Below are 25,227 nucleotides of genomic sequence, written 5' to 3' on the forward strand. Positions count from 1 at the left end.
GGTCCAGCTTTCAAATAGTACAGTAGACTTTGTTTCATCTGCGGAACACCCTGAGAGGTGTACTTTTTCCTGATATGGGGGGCACCTACCTTATAAGTACTTTTTTTTTGAGGAATTTTCATTTTCTGTGTTTATTAGCACTGGTCATTTTAAAAATAGAAATATATTGGTGATTTATTATTATTATTATTGATCTTTTTTAATCTGAGTTTTTGATTTTTTTATAGCATTGGAGAAACAGAAAAGGAGAGAAAACCAAGCATGGGCTTTCTTTTATCCATATTTGCAGTCTAAGCTTTCTTTCAGACTTCTACGTTTAGGAATTTTCGGTGATTCTGCTTCCATCCTTTTTTTGATGTTTAATATTCTGTCTGTATGTTTATGTAAGTTACTTGGAGCCACTGCAATGGGAGATAAGGCTCCTAATCTTTATATGAGACCTAGCAGAGATACTGGGCATAAGGAAATATGTTGGTATTAGTTATAACTGTGTTGAAAACTTTCTCTGAGAATGTAGATCTCACACTGGGACTTAAATAGAAACGCAAGTCATCAGAAATAATATAAGAATAGTTGAACCTGATTGCTGTATGTTTCTTTTGGGGAGTTCAAATTATTTATTCTGAAGTGAGAGTTCCTTCACAGTAGCCTAGTCCTAAACCATCTCTTGGGATTTAAGTCTTTATTAAATAAAAGAATAGGGAATAGCATTTGCTGCTCTCTAGTCTTGCTGAACTCTGCTTTCTAACTTGCTGCAAATCAGAGTTTTGTTTACTTTCATGTTAAAAGAAGATTGTTTTCTATCCACAAGTGTCTCTAAGGTGCTTTTTTTTTTTTTTTCTGTTTTGTGAGGCAGCCCATAACTTTTAGCAGTAACAGGTGATGCACTTGAGTGAGGGCAATTCCAGACATGTATACAGACTGAGAAGAGAACTCCTTGAGAGCAGCCCTGCCGAGAAGGGCTTAGGACTACTGGTAGATGAAAAACTTAATGTATGCTTGCAGCCCAGAAGGCCAGCAGTATTCTGAGCAGCATCAAAAGTGGGGCAGCCAGCAGGGCGAGGGAGGGGATTGTCCCTCTCTACTCTGCCCTTATGAGGCCCCATCTGAAGTACTGTGTCCAGGCCTGCCCCAGCACAAGAAAGATGTGGAGCTTTTGGAGAGGCTGCAAAGAGAAGCCGTGAGGATGACCAGATGTTGGAATACCTGTCCTATAAAGGCAGACAGAAGGAGCGGGGCTTGTTCAGTCTGGAGAAGAGGAGGCCATGGGGAGACCTCAGTGTAGCGTTCCAGTATTGAAAAGGAGATTATAGACAGGAGGGAAATGAACTTTTTATATAGGTATTTAGCAATAGAGCAAGGGGGAATGGTTTTAAATTAAAGGAAGAGAGACTTAGATTAGAAGTCAGGGGGAAGTTTTTCCCAGTAACCTTATTTTATTTTAATCAGGAAGTTTTTCAAATTATGTTGTCTGAGACTCAAGTTAGCTGATTTTGTTTTTTTTTTTCAGTGTGTTTTGTGTTTAGACGTTTTTCCATATGATACACAGCAATCAGTCTACTAGTTGATTACAAGAAGACCTTTATTTTTCTCAGCTTAGTCATAACTGCATTCATCAAGCTGGCCTGTTCTGGCATTAATCTTTATATACATCTTGGATTTTGGTATTAACTGAAGTGGCCATCTTGAATACAAAAACTCAGCTGTGATGAATTGAAACTGCCTTTGTCTACAGAGCTGCTTTTTCAGCTGCATCCTTGTGGTTATGGTATGGGAACTGTTCAAGTACATGTTTGAGAACTGATACCATGGATAATTGTGTGAGTTTTGAACTTCCTGATGAGAAATGTTAAGGCAGCTATCATGTAAGATTTTATTATCTTTAATTTGGTGTGGAAATATTGCTACTGATCTTACTGGGCATAGGAGGTGGCTGTAGTGAATAACAAAAGCCACTGTTTTTAAACCAAAATATTGAATTGAAACAGTATCAAATTCTCAGCCATCCGTGGTCCTATATAGACCTTTAAATCTCTCTATGGATGTTTGCCTGGGAGAAGTGAGAAGAGGAAAAGCTGTAAAATTTCACATCGCAGAAACTTGCAATTGTTTTAATAGTGTCTTAATTCTAACTGAAATTCTAATAAGTGATTGAGAGTTTTGTTTGTTTTTAACTCAATCCATACTAGGTTTTCTGTTGCTTAGTGAGTTTGAGCTGGAATTTGACCAAGATTAACCAAATTCAAACCCTGTTAGAGTGAATATAATGAATACTCATATCTACTCTTTTTAATTGTGACACGTTAGAATTCTTATCATTTTTAAATTTTCTGTTCTTTGTAGGATGGGATGAATATGTGCATGTTTATGCAAAATACCTTAACCAGACTCATGAGGTAATATATTTTTTTTACTTTTTTAAGTAATTATAATGATTGACATTTGTTTTGGCTAACTCTTTAATGAGATCTTTAAGCATGTAATTTTGAATCCCAGAGCTTGTATTTGTGTATCTTATTCAGGTAAGTATTTGTGGATTTAAATTAAACTTTGACAATTTGCATTGTTAGCCTTTCCAGAGATTGGAACAGAAAAAAAAAAAAAAAAAAACCACACCTGTAAGTATGTGGAGGGGCCGGGAGGTAACTAGAGTTAAGGAAATCAAGATCTTGGAAGTATCTGACTCACTAGAAATCAGTTGTTCTTAACAAACAAGCAGGGCCAGCTTATACAGCCTACGCAGGTAGCATTTATCTAATGTATTTATTTAATCTTCCCACTTCATAAGAAGAACATATTCAGTTGTACCATCTGGTACTTCTGTTGTTTTTGTTTCTTTTTCTTTCCTTTAGATTTAGCTGCTTTTAAGAAATCACATTCCTATTGCATGCACGTGTGGTAGGTTCAATTTTTTTTTGTCTGTTCGGGGCCCTAGAAAGATAATTATTTTTTGTTTTCAAGTAGTATATATAAGAAAATATTGTGAGCTAACTTTATTCTGTAAAACTGCCCTGGAGATTGGCGACTTATTAATACTAATACTGTATTGTAAGGAATCCTCAGGATCAGAATTAGCATCCATTTGTATAAGCTGGCCTAGGTATAATAAAGATTGATGTGGCAAAGCGAAGAAGATGTATAAAGATTAAGACCTCACCTCAAGGGCTTTGACTTAGGGTATATTGCACTGTATTATTCCATTTGTGGTTCAGGTGGAGCATTAAATTGCTGTCTGGCCAAATCTATCTTAGGGGATCAATTTCTATCAGAGAGAGCTGAGGCAAACTGTGATCCTGAAGGAATTGCCTCAAACAGATGACTGTGGATGTAGGATAGTTGGACCATATCATCTGGTTCCCCATAGACTATAGGAATAATGAGCCTTCTCCTAATGGGCTCCCCTGTGTGATTTATTGTGTAAAGTGTACTCCAATAAATGGACTTAGGCTGTAAGAAATTGTTGGTGGTTCTGTTAAAGTAGAAATAAAACCAAATACATGATTGTGGTTGGGAAGGCTGACTTCTGATTGTATTTTTAACACTGAACTATGAGTTAAATGTTTCTTCATAGTAAAAATGAAACAGCTTTACCAGCATGAAAAGTTTAGGACTAGTTATCTTCATTTCTTAGGTTACTTAGCTTATCCTAAGTCAGTCCCTGTTTATTAGTATTAATTTCACAATTAGAGAATAGGAAGGGTTTGTCCCTATGTACTCTTCCTTCCTTCTGTCCTTTAAATTACCTTGAATGTGATTAAATACAGCATCATCAAAGGTAGCAGCAGATTGTTGCTATCCTCAAAGGACAGTTTTGTCCTCTAAGAAGTTTTGTTGGTTGAGATGGTAGCACTGCTGTTTGAAGAAGCTGCTGAGGTTGTTACACTGAATCTCATTATTTTTAGATAACCCAGCTGTGCAGTCCTTATCTATTGCTCAATATAATATACTGACTTAGCGTTTAGTCTTGTGTCACTGTTCTTCTTGCAGATAATCTTTTCAGGTATAATCTGTGGCATGTATTTTTCTATAACATAATACGTGATCTGTTTTACTATGATTCTGTTCACTATTTCAGTCTTGCTGCTTCATCATGAGATCCTGAATTAATTGTGGAATAATTGTTTCTGTGTAAGTGGAGTTGGTATTGTGCTGATTTTCTGCAAAAGATGTAGTTATTTGAATAAGAGCACTATGTTTTTCTGAGCTTCTACTATAGTTTGTCTGAATCCTTATCTAGAACTTCACGTGTGAATTTTGCTCACAAAACTCTCTTGCTTAGGTTGCCATTGATCAGCGTTGCACTAGTCCAAGGAAAAGCTCTTGGAGGAGGAGCAGAACTTACCACAGCATGTGATTTCAGGTAAGATTAACAGTTTGAGTAGTCACCACATTGCTCTGACAATTTAATGACTGTACTTATGAAATGTAGGAAGCGCTAGGTACTACTTTTTCTTGGAGTCTTGTCCGTGGATTCCAAGTCATTAGGAATTAGGCCTGTTTGGTTGGTCATAAACTTCAGGAAGCTCTATCTTTTCCTGTGATAGTACAAAGGAAAGATGTTTTACTGCTGAGTTATATAGTTAGAATCGGTGTGTAAAAATGAAAGCAGTGAGGAACTTTAAGAACTATCACTCTTGCTACAGCCTCTGTATTGCAGCATTATAAATACTTGGTAAAAGGTGTCTTGTTTGACAGCTGTAGTGTTGGCTGGAATGCAGCTCATAGTCTTTCCCAAGTCCACTGACAGAAAGTAGATTGTGTTATCCCTAAAGAGGAGTTTAAGGAATATGAGCATAATGAAATGGAATCTTTTGGCTTTCTAAAATATATACTCTACTCTTACTCCAGCTATGTTGTTTGACATAGTCTACAATTATAATCATTGTCAAGTAGCTCTTATTTGCATAAGTGAGCAGCTGCAGTTCCTCTGATGCACTGCCATAATTTTCGCAATAACTACAGTTGTTGATCAATTTTCCACTGCTTTCTAACACACTCATCCAGTGCAACTAAATAATAGCAATTCAGAAGCAGCAAATGGGACTTAATTAATAGTAGAAACAAGCTAGAGAAAAATACCGTGTGCTGTTATTGCTCCTAAATTTGAGGATTTCAGTACTTGGCAACAAAATCGCAGTTCTTTTGAGGACTGTGAGCAGATATTACTGGAACAGAAATTCTGTCTTGAATCAGGAGATGCCAAAAGAGAAACCTGAGAATAAATCAGAGAAGTTTGTTTTTTATTTTGAATAAGCTGGTCAGAGAGTTGTGGCTGCTTTTGATTCTCAGTTTTTGACTTGGCTATTTTTCACTGTTAAGCTACCAAAATGCTTGGTCCTGGCCTGAAAAACTTTGTTTATCTATACCAGTCTGTTCTGCATTAATTATGTTGATGTTGTTGAAGTGATTCACTTGAATGAAAATGGCCTATATTCCTTCTTAGAAACGTGTTCTGGTGGCGTGATACAATCTGTACTGAAGTAGAAATGTGGACAAATTCAATTTTAAAATAGCTGATGTGGTTTAAGATATTACTGGTGTTAATAGATGGTTCTTCCAGTGGCAGTTCTTGTGGTTGTCACTTATTCTATTTTCCACCAGCTCATTTAAAACTGGATTAGGGAGGTCTTGCATGAACTTTGGCAATTTATTGCTGACATAAGGGCAATGACGAGAAGAGAAAGTATCTTAGGTTATTCCATCTTTTATCTGGAAGAGGATGTTTTCTCAAGGTGTGTTCGGTCTTAACTTACTTATGGACTGTTGCAGTGTGTCTCTCCATAAGAAGCAAGATCCTTTTAAGGTCATAAACACACAATTTGTTTTTTAAATTGTTCTCTAGACAAGCATAAGGTAAATAAAATCCATTTAGACTTTTTTTTCTGATATGAAAATTAAGAAGATGAAGCTTCTGTCACTATGATTATCTCACTTGTCTATTCCTGTAAATCTGAGCAGTGTAAAACCGTGCGTGTATAAAACTTGTTTGGGTAGCAGAGCTTTTTAGTGGTTTCAAGAAATCTGGACTTTTTTCAGTGTGCCACTGCTGAACATTTTCTCTTCTGAATCTGTGAAGGCACCTGGGGGATTCTGCTGCCTACCATTGGTGTATGTGGCGGTTCTGCTCAACACTGCAGCCATTTCAGTGAAGTACACAAATGACTGTGATGTTGAAGCTTTCACCTGATTCAGTGATGCAATTTTACAAAAAAAAGTTAAATGAATTCTATGTGTGGAAACCTGAAGTATGTCAGATATTTGCACAGTGTGTGAAGTTTAAGGAGCGTGGAGTTTGCAGATTGGCTAAGGAATTTGAGCAAGACTTGCTTACAGTGGGTTGCTGGGCAATAAATTAATGATTAATGATAAATTAATGATTAGGTATGGGGCAGAAAGTTTGATTTGTCTGTACAATTAGCAGAACATGGTAATCTCTGAGCATATTTGTATCAATAGGCTAGCAGCCAGTAGCCAGGAAAGCTAATTTTGCGTTTTGAACTGTCCTATTTCACACTGTTGCCTTTGAGAAATCTCTCTGCTGCAATCTCACTGGGACAGTCTGTGTAGGTCTTTTTGTTACTTGTACAGCTGTAAAAATCCAGCTGTACCTCTCTTGGTGAATGGACTTCACTGTACCTGAGTGTGTTTGAAAAATACATTTCCCTGGCACCATCCTTTAACCAGGATAGAGACATTGCAGTTCCATGTGAGTCCAGTGTAAAAGGGAGTATCTCCAGGCAGAGAGCAAGAGTAAAAAAGATGAAAAGCCGCCCACATCTTGTACCATTAATGTCAAAATGGTTCATTGATAGAAGCCTTTTTTAGAAAATAAGTTAATCAACTGTAATTTCTTGAGGTGGAACAAGTGTGATGTGTGTGATGTGGCACAGCTGAATCACAAGGGGCCAATTTCATTGTTCTTGTTTGTGCTTAGCAGTATTTTACCTCATAAAAAGCACCAATGATTTAAAGAGGCATTTGCTTCTTTAAGCAGTCTCTTGCTGTTTTTAGGAATGGCAGAATCAAGATTTTAAGAAGGAAAGGGGCTTATACTGGTAGGAACGCATTGATACCATATTGGCCTTGCTGCATTTCAATGAGATGTTTTCTGTATTTTTGTGAAACATGTTAGCATGCTCCTTAGTATTTTAAGGTGATAGTGTGTTCCATTAGACACATAAGTAATGCACTGAAATACACTATTATTGGATAGCTTTCATTGTGTTCTTGTAATGATTAGTTTATGTACTTTTACAAACATGAATTAAACGTAATTTACTCAAAATGACAGGAGCAGAAGAGTACAGACACTATATAAATGTAGGCCCACTATGACTGACTTCTCAGTTGTAGGCACTCATCCTTTTATTAGTTTACAGTTCATTTGTTGCTCCTTTAAAACAGCAACAAAAAAAACCCATCAAAACAAAAAAAGAGTGCCTCAGTACTGAAGAGAACATGATATGAATGGTACAGTGTTACAGGAGGGAATTCACACATTCATGAGTTTTTGCAAAATCCAGGCTGACTTCACTGTGCGTGACTCCATAAATAACATTGCTGCACATTGTCAGGAACAGAATCGATGGCTAAATCTAAGAATGTGTTCTCACAACTTTAGGTGCTTACTGGATGCCACCGATCACTTGTTTAGCTATATTTAAGTTCCCTCACATTTATATGTGTGAGTGCGTGTATATCTCCACGCATAAAATGCCCTTCAAATCAGTTGGCAATTTTAGAATTTCATTGCAGTCATGCACCACTTCACGTTTTTAGAACCTTGGGAGGTCTCTTAGTACAATTTTCTGATGAATTTTCAGAGCAATGTTGTAGAAGCGGGCTGTGAAACATTTAAAACTAAGAATGCTGTTCTTATTTTTGATCTTAAATGTTTGGCATCTCATTGAGTAACCACAGTACTACTAAAAAGGGACACAAAAACCTGTACATCTATGGATTTGTATTGTATTTTCTTTATTACCATTTTTAATTGGATTTTGAATCTCACGCATTTACAGTCTTCCACACAAAGGATTTTTTAAGGGATTGTTGTTTTTTTGTGTTTTTTTTTTTCATGTCTGCAGTTCAAATTGACCACTGATTTAACTGGAAATATAAGTAACAGCAACATAATGTGAATTAGAGTTGAAGCTTTCTTTTTGAAGTCATCTTTTTGTAGAGATTTACTTCATTCAATTTTTTTTTTTTCTGTAGGAAGCCAAACCATCTTATTGTGATTGAATGAGATTTTTGTTTTCAGCATCTATTTACCTTTACATTACCTCTAACACTAGGCAACCTCATGTCCTTTATTTGTACAGCTAATTCTCTGCCGTACAGGAATAATAGAGATAGCCCAGACAGACAGTGGAAAACAAGATAAAACAGATTTTAGGGAATGCAGAGTTGGATCCATGCTAACTCCTGCTGAGACACCAGGCTGTCATTTCGCTGTGGGGAAGCATTCTAGGTTCAAGAAGAATTAGTTTAGGATAAGTAGAAATGCAAGGAAATCATCTGTTACAACTGCAACTGTGAAGTGATTCATCCCCAGTGTAGATAAAACAGCCTCCAGGTATTTGACACTCCACTGCTGATTTTCACTACCAAAATAATCTTCCTTTCCTTATTTTTTTAATATCAGATACCTCCACAAGTTGATTAATGTAAAGTCTGAGAGACACGTATTCAAGTCTACTGACTATGAGATGGAGTTATACTGAACTATGATTTCAAAAAAAGGGTAAACTGAACAGTTCACCTTGATGTAGGAGGAGTGTCCCTGCTGCTCTTCTGTGCTCACTGCTTACTCATGTGCCAAGTACCACTGAAAATGCCTGTATGAGTCAATTATCAAACCTAAAAGTAACGGAAAGGCTAGATGTTTTTTGTTTCAGGAGTGAGTGATTTGCAGAAATCTAGAAATGACTAGAACCAATGTAAAGGTGGAACTAGGCATCTAGGAGAGGATGACAGTCAGGAGAGGATGGGAACACAATCTTTTGGCTTTAGGGAGCTCTTAGATTTGCCTCAGTTTTGCCTTGTTGCTTCCTGACTTATCTAAAATTGTGTAACTGTGTAATAAAGAATGCAGACTCTTTGGACTTGTAAACATAGATTCAACTTCTTCCTTTTTGGATTCTGTGGTTTGTAAGAAATGAGTTGCTACTGCTGTAACTCATCAGTTATAGTAAGGAATAAATAAAATTTTAAATTCATACATTAAATTCCTGTTTTCCTTAAATTGTTGCGTGTTTAAGCTATGGTTGAACATACCACCAGTTAGTAATCTGAAGCTGTCTGCACTTCATCATCAATGTAGCTGATCTGTCATACTAAAAAGTTAAAAGTTGGAGAAGCTAGGTTACTGTTGAATGTTAATGTTAACATTGTCTTTCTATTTAAGACTTATTGATATGTCCTTGTGACACCACTCCCCCAATTCTAAAAAAAAATTAAGAGATAAGCTCTGAAATCGTATTGTATCTGTATCTGGAAAACTTGAAATAGCCACTGTGATCATTTAAAAAAAAAAAAAAAAAAAAAGGCTTCAGTTCATTAGTGTGGTATCCTGACAAAATGGCAACATGTTACAATTTAATCACCAGTGATATCAAATGATCTTGTTGCTGTAGTCAGAAATTGCTGTGTAGGATGTGCAAATTCAGCATCAGTAACACTGCACTCAGAGCTGAATTTCAGCGTGCCTTGTTCCCTTCGAACTTGCAAAGGTTTGTTAGTGTGATGTCATGACAGTTTTTAAATCCCTCAATGCTGAGTGTTGCAGAAATGTGATATATCAGACATATGCTAAGGTTCAGACCTTGCAACTCTTAGGGTCAATATTGAGAAACTTTGTTACTTTCCAATCATCTGAGCTTAGTAGACCAAAGTGAATTTTGCCTGTTTGACATTTCAGATGCCAGTCTCTGATTTTTGAAGAACTCCCCCTTCCCCTTTTATATATCAGAAACAAAAGCTTGCGAGTTTGTTCCAGGAATATTTTGTTTGGCTTTCTTTGGTCTTGATAAACATATATGAAAGAAATAACGAACTGAGGTTATTAATACAGGTTATTAATGTGCTGCAAAAAAAAAAAAAAGTTACGAATGGCTGTTTTTCATCAAAAAAATCTTGTAAAATATTACTGTGGATCTTTTCTAATGGAATTTTTTCTCCAGTCTAAAAAGCATATCTGCTGTTGAAAGCCTTTATTTGAATGAAATCCAAACAGCTCTAGTTCCTTTTTCAGAAGAAAAGACATGTAATATTTTAGATTTCTAGCATGAGTAATTTTTATGTGAGCCTTATTTTGGCTTTCAGTCACTTGTGTTTTTAGGTTTTGACAGCCTGTAAAGAGTAGCTGAAACCTGCTTCATGGGCAAGACCAAAGTCCTATGTGAAGATGGAAACTACTCAAAATAATTGTGTGATAATGGAGGTTGCAGTGTAAACTGTGTCTGGGACCCACTGAACTGACACTAGTGCAACAAAAATAAGTCATAGCTGGGAATTAGGAGAGGAAGAGAGTCTTAGTAGGAGAGGCATCAGTACTTAAAGCAAGGGAGGGAAAATGTGGTGGAACCCATGGTATGTACGATACAGCTATATTACAGATGGAGGGAGGGGAAATTATGAATAATGGGCCTTCATTCCCACATTGTTGTTCTGGTGATTTGTGGTAGGTTATCAGAGTTCATACTGCACACCTCAGTGAAGTTACAGTCCCTGGAATGGCTATCTGTTTTGTTTTCTCTTTTCCATATGTTTTTATAACATGCTGTAAGCCTTGCACGCTTTCATAAACCTTTTCAAAGTCTCCTGCTGCTTTCTTGGTCTTCCAGGCTACCTTGAGTGCTCAGGCATGAGAGCAAGGATGAGGGACCAGCTCCACGTCTTGTATAACCCTTCCATCATATTGCAACCTGTAACAGGGCCACATGGTGTCTGAATGTAGCATGTGGTGATAGGCAGCATGACCTGCTGCCTCAGAGCTGAGCAGCTTGGCCAGCCCTCTGCTTGTGCCCCAGCACTTCTGGGGTGTGCAAACCACATCTGAGCCTGGGAAATGGATTGGTTCCTTTGAAGTTAGGCCAAATAATTTTCCTTCCTGTCAGCTTTCTGAAAAATGACAGGAGAAGAAGAAGAAAAAAACCCTCTTTTTTTCTTCCTTTAATACTGCTTTTGGAGTTTTAATCAGTCATGCTTTTTGGGTGCCTATTTCTTGCCCTGTGATCTGTCATCTAATTCGATTTTTCATTCCTGTTACAGAAAAAAAGACTGTAATTTCCAATACTGAACTTCATTTATACCTTTTAGAACAAATATAATTTTTTATAGTATGCTCTTCTCTGTGAAGCCGCAGGCAAGAAAATGTCAGCCTGAGGTAAAAAATAAAAAATAAAAATAGATCTAAAACCCTTAATTCACTGCTACTGGCTGAACCTTCATCCTTAACTGACTTTTGGGAGATTCTGTTTCAGAAGGTGATTAGAAGAGCCATCAGCATGGATTGCAGCAAATATTACAAAGAACATCACCTGCAGAAGACTTTTGGGTGGCCCTATCTACCTTTCCTCGATGAGGCTGATTCCTTGGGGAGTATCCGCAACAACTTCTCTCCTTGTATTTTTTTTTTTTTCCTTCCATAATCTCTTTCTAATTAACAGTTCTTCTGGCTCTGTTTTACCCTCTCACCTCTGATCGGGGAGCTGTTTGAAAAATAAAACTTTTTACCATGCTCCAGTCATTCTTATACAGACATGTTCTAGACTGGTTTTGGTCTGCTTTAAATCCTGTTATCCAGTAGACTTTTTTTCTTGTAACAGTATTGCTTTTGTGCTTCTTCCTTCTGAAATCTCTTTGAGTTGGCTCTGTACCTTTTGGAGGCTCACCTTCCATTGTGTGCCTCAAAGTTTGGGCAGTAGATGGTGGAATTTCCTGCACTGTTTTGCTTGACTCTGAGTTGATGTGAAAAAGCATGATAGGATTGTGGTTAAAAACAGTCAAGTTTCCCCATAAATGTGCTTCTCATTGTTAAGGTCTATCAGCTCTGGGAAGTGGACTCAGGTTCCTTAGCCAACCCAGAAGCGTTAGCTCTTGCTCAAGATAACGCATCTGTAACTAGGAGTCTATTTCTGGGTCCAGGTTTTGACCTTAATTCTTAGAATTCTGGAAGATACGTTGGAAAAATCTGACTGGAGGGCAGCAACAAAGATAAAGGCAATGCATGCTGGCAAAATGTGAGATATTTTCTCTTAGGCTACTTTATGTGAACATTGAGCAGGGGGAAGCGGATGCACTAAGTGTGTTACAAAATAATTCAGTAACTATAAATAACGTTCTGTATAATCTGTAAGGCAGTTTGAAAAGAGCTGTAAGAAAAGCGAGCTCTCTTGCTGGTGAGATTTGTTATGCTGTCCTTAAGCCTACTTCTTTGACACTGAGTTTTAGAAAGTACATAGAACTCTCTGTGCTTGGGAGAATCTTTTTTATTTTGGTTCTTGAATATAATTTTAATGTATTTAAATCTCAAGTAAAGAAGATGTGTTTGTGATTTTTTTTAATTTTTTTTTTAATCCCTGCAAGGATTTGAGAGAGCTGACTGGATCTACATCTTTCCATTGCATTCTTGCTGTGAAGAGTACAGATTAATGTTTATGAGCAGGAGAGATGATTAATATGCACAATGTCTTCTGACCCTGGTGAAATTGGGGATGGCGGAGCAGTATTGAGCCATAATACGTGCACAAGGGACGTGGTTCTCCAAACTCTTAAACTATCTGCTCTTTACACTCTCTACTGGTTACCATTTAGGTATCTGTCATGAGTATATCTATGACGAAAGGATTTTCAGAAAGAGCAAAGATTTGAGGGTTTGTTTTTATGATGTCAGTCTGCATGGACTGTCGTGGTCAATTCCTTTGTTTTATCAGTTTTACAGCATTTTCATTTTGGAAGTCTTTCTTGGTGTTATCACTGCTTTGAAGCAGCTATTGCTGTGATGCTTATTTCTTTTATTCTTTCTTTGTGTTGGGCAGAAACATGAGAGGCTCTCCATGAGACAGAAGATATGAGAGAGGAGCAGAGGGAATTAATACTAGTAAGTTGTGCTGGAAGAGCACTGAGCAATTATGGCTGATCGATACTTACTGCACTGTTAGTTTGAAATATCTGCTAAATATAATTAGCAAGGAGTCATTCATTAAGTTTATAATGAGGGCTTTTTGATCCCTTTAAAGCCTGTGAGATTGAAGGACAGGTGAAATTATGACTAATTATTTTCAGGATTAATCAATTTGTTAGTCTTTTCAGAAAACTGAGATGTTTTCTTGATGACAGTGTATGTAGTAAAATAGCTGAATTTCAGAAAAATCTTTAGCTGTTTTATGTAGATTATCCCTTGATGGAGTACCTGGATAATTATTTGGTGGTGTGGTGGTAAAGAGACCTTGCACTATATAGTTAGTGATGGATTAATTACTCCCAGCTTGCTTTTTGGAGGAGACAGTCTCATTTTAACAGCATCTGCCAGGAAAGCTGAAACAAGGACAGGAAACTGTTCTTCATCAGCTTTGCTGACTGCCTAAATTATTTTGGTGTTATACTGCATATTTCTTCTATACTGCAGAATATTCTTCCTGCAGTACCTTCCTACTTCAGCATACATTTATGATTGCAAAAATAACTGGTTAATTTGACTGTTGTTTTAGTTGGACTTACATAGAATTGTGGAATAGTTCAATTCGAAAAAGTCCGGCCGTTGCTATAATAACCATGGAAAGCTTGTGTGTTAGCATATGGAACAAACCATATGAAACTTGGTGGTTTTTTTTCTTTTTTCATTAAAAATGAAATAGATAACAGTATTCCTAGCCTTTCTACTAAGATTTATAGTCCTGAGAATATTTTGAGAGACTAAATACTTATTCAAGACTTAAAGTTGTCACTAATAGAACACAATACTATTATTTAATTGCAGAGTATTAAATTTCCAAGTAAGGTCTCCATTGGCATGAACTGAGCCTTCACTTTAGTTACATCAGGCTTTGTGTGGCTTTGTGAAGATGTCAAGGTAGTAGTGGTTCATATTCAAGTCTTATTTTCAAATTATATTCAGAAATTGCTTTTGTTGTTAAAAGATTCTGGAGGAGGTAGGCATGAGTTTTATTGCAAACTGCCACAGAACGTTTGTATACAAAGCCTTTAGAATTTGTCTTTGTATTTTGCCAAGAACATTCTGTAGTTCCTTGCATTCGTTAACATCTGTACATGTGGGCAGGGTTTAGATACATTGACTGGGAAGGTATGTGGTATCTGGAGTATTGTTCTGACTGAGATTTGTTGTGCAGATATCAGAGGTTGATTGAGCATGAGATCACTTGCAGGACCATACCCCTACTAAAGAAAATGGGGGAGAAGTCAGCTAATATCCAAACTGCAGTTATCTGCTGCTATGTGAACCATTCAGTGTAGCATGTAGTGGCAGCAGTGTTTGACTGCTTCTGTGATGGCCTTGCCCAAGCTTCAGGATGACTGCCCTGATTGTAGGTTTGCTTGGCCCTTTTGTGGCTATAGGAAGAGCTTTAATCTGTTGTTGGCTGAAGGCTCTTTTGCACACTTGCATCTCCTCAGGCACAGATGGATTCTGATTTCATGTACCAAGATGGACAGTATGGGAGATTCCATCTACTCAGATGCTATAGTTCATACTGCACTTCAGAGACCTGTGGCAGTGCTTTTTCGTCCTGTGAAAGAAACATATGGCTTCTTTCTTTTAAGGAAATACTCTTGCATCCAACTGCCCGTGTTTACCTCATCTAAAGTTTGTTTTTCAGCCATCTACTTTAAAGCTATTTTCTTTGCAAAGCCAAAGATGTAGTATGCGGTCTGGAAGATAATACTTTATCTATGTGGTGTGAGAGACCAAGCTGAAGTAAAAGACTTTTGATCCTAAATCAGGGCTTTTGTTACACAGATAAAGGAACTGGTCGTTTGTTTATTACTCTGATGCTATAAGTTCAATAGACACAATTCTCCCTTACTTTATTTTAACATATTGCTCTAAAAAACACCTTAGTTGGCTAAAAACGCCCAATCTATTGCACATCTTTGGCAGCATTTTGTGCATTAAGAACAGTGCTCTTTTCTTCTTCTTTTCTTTTCTTTTTTTTTTTTTTTTTTTTTTGTGGGTTTTGCAAGCATCAGGAGGAAAAGGGAAGTCAGAGTATGGATATTACCTGTGTAAATCTGTCTGCTGCCTGAGTCACAAACACTGGCTGCAAGGACCCACCATCAATACTGGGATCTTCTGTGCCACTTGGGATGATGGAAAAGTGTAAGGAAGGTGGAGTGAGACTGAGGTACAGTGTGCAGGTGAGATGTTGGGGTGGGGATTGTATTTTGAGGAAGTTGCAGTACAATAAGGGAAGAAGTGGCCAATGGACTCAGGACTTTCAAGCTCACTTATAGTTTAATGTGGATTTAAGAGCTAATGCAACTTCTGTTGGTCCTGTTAGTACTTACCAAGCAAAGATACAAAATTCTAAGCTACTTACTTGTGAGCTTTTATCACTTGCAATCAAACTCCTCAAATTTTAATGTCCACGTGGTGAAACAGTTTCTGTTTGCACGATTAATGCCATCCACAGTCAATGTAATGTCTGACCTCTAACAAATTCTAGAATGTAAGCTTTCCAGCAGCATTTAGTTTAAAAAGCTGCTTTGGCCACCTGTCAGCATTGTACCGCTGTTGCTTAATTTAACAAGAGTTAATTAAGCTGATGGCATATTGATAAATGTGTTAGAAAAACATATACATTGGCAAAATTTTACTGAATTGCGTATTAACTTTGTGCTTCTGTTGTTTGTTGGTTAAAACAAATGTTCAGCCCTTAGTTACCTTCTTTCTGTTACCATTTTCCTGTTGTTTTTTTTTTTTTCTTTAATATGTTTCTGTGCTTAGAATACTTGTGTATGTGGTTTGGATTGTTGTCTGAAAGCTTTTGATGTCAGTACTGCATTCTTGCTGGTTTCACAGAGTACTGAGTATCCTAAGACCTTTGACTGTTTTTAGAGTCATCACTTTGTAAAAAAAAATCACCTTATAGATTTACCAAAATGTATAGATTTATTTCATAGAGTTACCAAAATGTATGGAAAAAGTTAGCTAGCACATTTTGTCAGAGAACTTGTAAGACCCAAAGGCCTGTTATTTTTCTTGACTGGAGATTTGAGAGGAAGTGGTAGGAGGCCAAAGTATTTGTGGGAGAGATGAAAGTCAGCTCCTGCAGTTCTGGCTGCCTTCTCTAGGACAACTTGAGCTGAGAACCAGGTGCTGCAGCCCTGTGTGATACTGGCTGCCTCCCTTCTTGATGTGTCAGTGTCAGGCCAGATCATAGGAGAAGACTGGAAGTAAGGATCTGTGTCCTCATATGACACTGGGAATCAAACAGGGTTGGGAATGAAATCCAGGTTGCTGACAGCATGTTTAACGTTTTGGGCATCCTTTTTTCTATCATGGCATTCAGAAGCATAGCGGCAGAAAAATTTAAAATGCATAATGTGATATTTGTCATTAGTGCCTTTGCTTTGTCAGAATGCTAAATTTAATTCAAACCCCAGAAGTTCAGTAGATGTGGAAGTTGGGGCCAGCACAGACTGTAAAACAGTTTGTATTCTACCCAAGGAGCTGATTATACCTATTGGAACAGTTCAGTAAAAGGAGTGCTATAAAAAGCAGTTTTGAAAAACTGAGAGAATACATTTCAGTTTGCATAACATTTCCAGCCTTCATTGTGTATGCTCTATCTTCAAGTAGCTGGAAGGTGTATTAGTGCAGGAAGCATCACTCTTAGCTCAAAAGGAGCACTGCCTTTAAGGAAGCGAGTGTGCCTGCTCAAGGATGGGACACATTTGGCTGCCTTGGTAATGGCAAACATGGTGTTCTTCTCACGTGCAGTTAGTGATGTGATGTGACAGTCAGTTTGTGGCCACAACAAGTTGTCAGTAAAGGAGTCCTATCAAAGGTGGGGAGGGTTTGTAACATTTAGTGGATCTGAGAATACTTTAAGATGCAGAGCAGGAATATTTGCTGCAGCTCATTTGCTTCAGATGACAAACCCAAAATTGGATGTGGCCCCTGGTAGCTGTGCTCTCTTTCTAGAGGTGTTGTAGTGTTTGTAATGTGGAATTATAATGTTCTTAGAGAAAGTTTGTGCTGCTCTTTAGTGCTTCTATTACATTAACTTTTCTTCTGTGTTTTAAGATACAAGGATTTCACTGCTCTTCACTGTTCTGAAGGATATTTCTCTGCTTCTGAAGTCCCTCAGTTACATTGTATATGAATTATGTTTGATAATGTTTTTTTAGCATCGTCATGCAAAGATTTTCATTTTTCTTAGGACAGAGAAGGCATGTGTCCAGGAGCCTCGTATGACCTTCCCCTGGGATGTAGGAGACCCAGATTTTAATTCTTTTGACCTAGAAGACAAATACAGACATACTAAGTCACATCAGAGACTCATTTTGTATTCATCTCCTGTTGTGTTTCAGACAGGCCAGTAATAGATGAACAAGCTATAAAGAGCTCAAGAATAGAATGGTGCTTCTGTCTTCCGTTTTTTGATGTCTGCATCTTTGTGTTTAGTAGTGTTTGATATACTTTTTGTTACATAAATTCATCTAACGTTAGATCAGATCTGTCATGTCTCAGAAGACAGACTCAACTCCTTTCATAAAACAAAGAGGGAAATACTTATGCAAGGCTGCAGCTGGTGATGTTTCAAGGCTCGTTCCAGGCAGCTTAGCAGCAACCTTTGCCTTTTGGAATGTGCAAAATCTGAGCTCAAGTCTCCTTCACTTCCCTGAGCAGAAGGATTGGAATTGTGCAGAGTAACTAAATGGAGAGTGTGATGGGTGGTTTCTAAAAGAAGTGACATAACTTAGGAGAGGATTCAAGCTGAAAAGCCTGAAAAACCACAGACACCTTTCTTAAGTTTGAAGACAGGCAAAAACTATGTTTACACCTTCTCCTGACCACTTAGTTTTCTCTGAGCAGCTTGTTCAAAGGTACATTATATGGAGAAGTGAATCCCTATGAGAGCCTAGAACTTGCAGCCAGACATTAATTCAGCTCATTTGGTTTCATTTTCTCTGAAGAGGGTGACAATTGAGCAGGTTCACATATTCTTTCCCACACAGTAAATTCTTTTTTTCTTGATGGTACTGAGGGATTGGCCATGCTTCTAACATAAAATTCAGCTTCACATGTGAACTTCCAACTGCATTGACAGAGCTTACCAGATGAATCCATGCACTTTCCCATAGTGTGTTCATGGACATGTCCCTATGGCCTGAACCCAAGTGCCTACACAATCTCAGATTCAACAAACACGGTACCACCTTACTCATCCATTGTGGCTGTGTTATGAGGCTGCCTACAGATCATGTAGCATTGTGTGACTCACTGTGTGTGACCACTTTTTTTTTTTTAATGCTTTGTTTTAATGCTCAGCACAGCTAGAATTAAGCCCTTAATAATGTTTTCATTATTGCTTTCCCAGTAGGACATAGGGTGTCAGCAAATTGCAAAGTAAGCTGCACCAAGAAAGGAATTTTGGAATACTTGCAGAATTTGAAGAGGAGAGACTTGAACCCCTTGGGATTTGCTGCATTTGGGAAGGACTTGCTCATGTTAGCTAAAAGCCTTTCTTCCCCTGCAACACCATTCTCTTCTTTTTGTCACATTAACCTTCCTCCACCATCTCCACAAAATGGCTTTCATGCAATCTGGCATGTCAGCTGTTGCCTTTGTGCATTGTATTGGGGGTGGGATAAAGTGTTGTAAGCTCTTCAGCCCTGGTGCTTTGTAATACATCATGAATGCTGATAGTGCTCTCATTAAGAAAAGAAAAAAAAAAAAGCAACCAAACAAACTCATAATTAACAATAACTAAGCAGATTTGGGAACAGTGAGTTTCCAGAAGCAGTTCCACTTTTAAAGAAAATTTTCTTTCCCTTTTTAAAGCTGTTCAACTTAGTATTTTCATTATAGAAAACTGGATTGTTAGGAAACAGACTTGTGTAGATATTAGTATTACATGTTTTATCTTCAAAAAGCCAGTTAGTGTTTGGAGGGAAGTTAATCTGCCTCACAAGTATAATTCACAAGCCTTGTGTTAGAAGTAGCAGCAAGCAACCACACCACAGAACCGTATCTTAAGAATGAGAAGTACTGGCCTGCTTCTGTACATCTGTCCTTCATGTTTCTATTTTGAGAGGCTTTTTCCACTAACCCAGTGTGTCAGTATGAATGCCGTGCAGAGAGTACCATCCACTGCAGCAGAGCTCCTTCAGGGAGAGAGCTTAATCAACCCTGAGGTGATTTTTTAAACAGGGAAAGTGACAGACTATGGAAATGAAATAAAGATGTGAAATATTTGAAAACAGGAATGTGAGACCATCTCCTGGAGAGGAGCAGTTCTATTACACACCATAAGGCATAAACAGAATTCTGCTTCACATTGTGTGGCATAAATAGAACATCCATCCTGACCTCCCTTACTGCAGTGAGTACTTGGAAAATCAAACTCGGGTGGACTCTCTAAATTAGAACAACAACAGAAAGCATAATGAAGCACCAGTGATGTAAAAATTAACATTTTACAGCTCTGGCTGTAATTAGCAAACTGTCATACTGCATTATCGTTTAGAAGCAGAAGGGAGGAAATAGAGAAGAGAATGCCAGAGAGCTGAAAACTGAAGTTACCTCTGAATGTCTGTTTTTCATTGACAGGTTGATGACGCCGGGCAGTGAGATTCGATTTGTCCATAAGCACATGGGCCTGGTGCCAGGCTGGGGAGGAGCTGCCAGGCTGGTGCGAATCGTTGGCAGTAGAGCTGCCCTCCAGCTGCTGAGTGGGGCTCATGGGGTGGACCCTGAGAGAGCACTGCATCTTGGGCTGTCAGAGGGGACCTTGTCTTCTTCAGATGAAACTGGATCACTAGAAGAAGCTCGAGCCTGGCTGAGTCAGTATACAGAGAGTCCAGCTAGTGTGATTCGAGCTGTGAAAAAGGTGGTCACAGCTGGAAGAGAACTGCCGCTGGAAGCTGCCTTAAGGACAGAGAAGGATGTTTTTGGAACTGTGTGGGGTGGGCCTGCCAATTTGGAGGCATTGGCTAGAAGACAAAAGCATAAATGATGGTCAATATATAATAAATATTCTTGATATTTTACACATGAATCTTTCACCAAAGCAGATAATAGATTGAATTGTTTAGTGCCAGTTTAAAGGAACAAGCTCTTAACATTCCTATCATTCATGTCTGGCAGACATACTTGGTGTGCAACCACACAGTAATCCCCAGAAGATCCCTTACTGTTTTAATCACTCGCTGAATGGAGATTAGTGAAATTTGTATGTAAAGGTAAATACTGTGCTTAGAATAGAATCTAATTATTTTGGAATGAGGCTGAAGATTATTTTCTTTGGAGTAATTTTGTTTTTTCTAACTGGTATAGAAATGAATTGTGTGAGAGATGAGAGGGTTTCTTTATTTACAGAACAGGTGTGCCCAAAGCTCTAAAAGCTGAAGTCCCCAAAACGTGGCCAGCGCCTTAAAGCAACTTTGAAGCTTTGATAACTGGTGAGAGTATCGTTTTTTCATCTTCAGTCAGTTCTTGGTGTAATTGTTCAGAAAGTATACAAGATCTTCAGTTAGTTTTTGGTATAATAGTTCAGAAAGTATACAAGGATTGTTACTTTTTAGTTTGTTTTTTTTTTTAGAGAAATAGTTCTAACTCACTGAAGACTCGTAGACTTTATTTGCTGTTGTGGAACCAGATCTTTAAGTGCATGTAGGTATCTACTCAAAGCTTTGGAAACCAGCTACCAACATCTGCATCTGTGCATTCCCACAGCCTTGGGTCTGTGATGCTGGGCCCATGCAAAGCTGCTGACATCATTTTTCACTTTGAATCTTCTTGAAATTTTAGAAGATTATGGTGTGTAATGCTCCCAAATAAGATTTCTTTTTAGCGAGATGCTCTCAGTACTTCAGCATTCATGAGAAACGTGTCTGGAAAGACTTGTTTTCCTTTTACTAGTAGTACATATTTGGGTTGTGAGAGACCGCATCACCTGGAACTCAATAACCATGTGTATGGGAACTGTTTAGATCACAGCCTGAACCAGTGATTGAGCACCTGGTGAAGGGACATAGCCAGCTTCCTGGCTATGGTGGAAGCAATTCACTAATGCAACCAGAAGGAGTGAACCCAGGGTGTGCCACTCCCTAAGCCCATTTAAGGGCTCGCATCAAAAGGGGAGCATCTCTACTTGAAGATCATCTCCTTTGGGAGTTTCTGGGGAACCCTGATCTTTGGAAGAGGGGTAAGCTATTCCTTCTTTATTACGGATTGTGACCATTACCTTTCTTAGGTGCTTTAAAACTGGTGAAAGGCAACTATATCAACTTCACCTTTCTTACACCATTGTAGTGACTGTGTGCATTATTAGATAACTCAGCAGAGAGAGTTTTTCCTTTAGGAATTAGAAACTGAGACAGAGTTCCTGCTTTGGCTGATGATTCTGAATTTAGAGTGCAACATCTGTGAGAGCAGAAATGTACAGGCATATCCATAACTGAGAACTTCCTGTACAGCTGATTACCTTGTCTCTCAATCCAGCAATGATGAGGGCTGGACCTGGGACCCATGTACCCCAGGAGGTTAAGGAGGAAACTCTAGGCTATTTGGCATGGATGTGCATAATTGCTCTCACTAAGCATAACTAACTAGGTGCATGGTCCAAAGTTTCTTAGGAAAAGGAAGTGATTCCTTGTATGAAAATCCATGTTATGATTTTCACAGTGTGGCAGGATTACCATTTTTGAGATGATGAGGTAACTGTATGTAGGTTCAGAGATTTGGGGACAGATCAGTGACAGGAATCAGACTAGGTGGCCTGCTAAGATTCTGTAGCTTTTGAGTATATGCTACGTTCTGCTGAGTATTTTATTATATGGCTTGGGTGTGTGTGTGTAGCCTAAAGCAACCAAAAGAAAAGATATGCTGAAGAAAGGATCTGTTTTGAGCTGGCACCTTGCAGAAGATAAGCAACTTTGCCCTCTTGATCCTTCCTTTTTGCCTTTGCATGTTGTACTACTTTCGGAGGAAGATCTCACATCTCTCTGTCCTAAAAATAATGTTTGTAATTTTTACTTCCGAGTTAGAGATGGGAATAGGAACACAGGGAGAGGGTATTGTCTATTGTGTTTTCCCTCTTCCCCTTTTTTCATCTAGCTGCTCACTGTTTGATAGCCCTGTGCTGCTGAGTGTTATACTCTAAAGGGTTTCAACCCCATGACTTAAGAAATAAGGATGCTTTAATATAGTAAAGGAATACTTGATTCATTTGTAATGAAGTTGATGTGCTTTTCATGAAGTTTCTCAATCCCTGAGGGATTCCACATTGCCCATGTGTCTGTACCTTCAAAGCATGCTCCAGTCCATGTTCCCCCAAGCCCAACTCAACTTTGTGAAGCAATAGCACCTCACATTGTCAGTCAAAAAAATGTGATTTCTATGGCAAGTTAGTAGGCCTCTGCTAGCAACAATTTGCCGAATTTGCTGTTGCTAATATTGTGTGTTTTTTTTTAATGGCTGTGAATATTTGAACCTAAGAAAGGCCACTGGTATCTTTTTTTTAATCCAAGTGCTATAAGGCCCAGTATATATTCTGTGAGCTGAGTGATACAATTAGGTAGGAAAGTGCAGCGGAAATGCTGCATCTGTTTTATGTGTACAGTTTGAACTAGACCTGTGCTGTCAGTAAGTGAAACTAGGTATGTATGTGCATCCTGTATGTACAAGAGTCCTCTTTCCAGTTTGATTTGTAGGCATGGACCTTCTTGTTTCGGCACATGCCTTTCTCCAGCAATCCCCAGTGTTTGTTTCTAAGAATAGGACAAGTAATTAACTGGTGCTAGAACAGCCAAGACACCTTCAGAAGAGGTTACAGGAAACTCATTTTTGCCCTCTCAGTTGGAATCGCAAATAGACCAAACACTACTGTAAGAGATTCTCATAATTATAGGTGTTTGCTTTGATCAAAGACTTGGTGCACAGTCTAATACTGTATTATTCTTCTTCATTTTAAAAATAAGTACAGTCCTTACTATGAAAACCAGCCTAACTAAATTACTGTGAGTGCTATCATGAGGGCAACAGACTGAGATGAAATGGAATCCCATTTTAGAAATTTCAAACCTAAGTGGTCAATTTCAGAGCATTTGCCTGTCATCCTGAAGTGCCAAATACCTGTAACCAGCAGCTAATAGGCATTTATATCTTCTTTAATTTTATTAAAGACTACATGCTGCTTTTCCTTTAGAAATGATCTAAAACTGAACAAGCACCAAATGCACAAAATGAATTAAAAACCCAATTCAGAATTGATCCTCCCTGGTCTCCTAATTAAAAGGAGTACTAGCTTTTGTATTTGCTAGGGGCTGATTTGCTACCTCTCTCCTCGGCAAACAAGGTTTTCTATTCCATTGTGAAATGCCTGTCTTATTTCTTGCCTCTGTGTATTGGGACACTCTTGAGTACTTAAACTGCATGGATTCGTAGCTGAGAGCCTGAATGCTGTCACACTGCGAATCACTTCCCCATATTTGCTGCTACGCAACCTTTGGCAGGAATATACTTACCAAATCAACAGCCCAGGTAAGCCAGGTGTTCCCCTTGCTTATAAAGAAAAATATATGCAGTGTAGCTGTAGCTTCCTACTGAAGGTAACAGTTTAAATATAACGTGGGAATTACTGGTTGCTACTTCTTCCTAGCGTGATCTGGGAGAGGGTTTGCCACTCTGATGATTAGCTGTTAAGCTCCCATCAATCTTACTTAAATTTTAGTAATTCACAGCTGCAGTCAACCCTGGGAAGCCAAAAGCAGTATTGATGGGTGTTTGGCCTGAACAGAAGTTTGTTTCTGCTTTGGCCAAAAACCTTAGTGGATAATCACTGATAAAATTCACTGTGTTTGTATACTTTTTTTTTGTACTGAAATTCCTCAAATAAAGTATATAGCAGGTCCTGTACTTTGCATCTTGCTTTAACAGGGCATGACCTTGCCCTAAGTGAAATGCATGCAAATACTGGAAGCATTCTTACTGTTTTACAGCACAAAGTTAGACTCTGATTAGAGCTAGTGTATGGTAACTCAAAACAAAAAGGTGACAGCTAACAAATGAAAGTAAAAAGCACTCCAAATTCTTTCCTTCCAAAGGTCACATTCCTGGCTTAGCCCTTTATGGAACTGGAAAGTGGAAATCTGTGACCAAGACTATCCCTTCCTAGCTGAGAAAGCAAGAAATACTCTTTCATCTGTCTCAGTCTCCTGTGCAGTTTCCTTCGTTCACTGACCCACGGTCTCACCTGTGGGCAGAGAAATCAGAAATGGATACAGTTTTGCCCAAGAAAATGCATATCAGCCTTTGCTACTTTAAGAAGGCTTTAGAAATTTAAATCTACCATTCTTAAAAACCAGCCCGTTTAATTCTCTTCAAGTGATTGTATACCTACAGCACCTTTTTGTTTGATGGATGGAAATACTTAAAAATCAGCTATCAGCCCTTTCTATTCAGGGCTACATGCACCAAGAACTAGAGTTTAAATTGCTTTATCTTAAAGGCAATGAACAAATGTTTTTGAAAAAATGAGAAACAACTGCTATAATAACAAGTTGTACTTAAGATCTGGATTGTAGACTTTTCTAATAGTCACTCTGTAGTAACAGGGGCCAATTTGTGAGTGCATTTCAAATACAAGTCCCAAATTATCTGATTCCTGCAGTTATGAGCTTTGCTATGAAGAACAGATAATAGCAATCTAGTCCTTAACATTTCTTCTGTACTTTAGGGTCAAGTATGATTATTTTTGCTCTTTTATTTCAACACTTGTGCTGCTAATAAGACTGTGTGATACTTTTTCCCACAACAACAGTGAAGTGAGTTGGTCAGCACTTGAGAAGTGTGAAGCCTGTGTTAGCAGTAAGCCTGTTACTTGTGATTTTTTTTCATAAGAAAGATGTACTCCTCCTAGATCAGTGTTCTGGTTGAAATAGTCAGGAGCATAAGATGCCACTCTAAACCAATCCTTGCTTTTGGTGAATACAGGAAGCTGTTTTATGATAGTTTTTTTTTTAAAGTTCCTCCACTTA

General features: G+C 38.2%; 1 protein-coding gene across 3 annotated transcripts in view; it reads left to right on the forward strand.

Moving 5' to 3' along the window:
- The window catches only part of ECHDC1 (ethylmalonyl-CoA decarboxylase 1), a 40,592-nt gene extending 15,411 nt beyond the window's left edge, over positions 1-25,181 (forward strand). For all 3 annotated transcript variants that reach the window (XM_031611334.2, XM_090135819.1, XM_090135820.1), the window contains 3 exons: positions 2,344-2,396; positions 4,280-4,360; positions 19,799-25,181. In XM_031611334.2, the coding sequence (XP_031467194.2) occupies positions 2,344-2,396; positions 4,280-4,360; positions 19,799-20,204 (540 nt within the window). In that variant the 3' untranslated portion in view covers positions 20,205-25,181. The remainder of the gene's footprint in view (positions 1-2,343; positions 2,397-4,279; positions 4,361-19,798) is intronic.
- Positions 25,182-25,227: the final 46 nt, after the last annotated feature.

This window comes from Phasianus colchicus, chromosome 2, assembly GCF_987193195.1.
Source record: "Phasianus colchicus chromosome 2, bPhaCol1.hap1.1, whole genome shotgun sequence".
In the NCBI taxonomy this organism is placed as follows: domain Eukaryota; kingdom Metazoa; phylum Chordata; class Aves; order Galliformes; family Phasianidae; genus Phasianus; species Phasianus colchicus.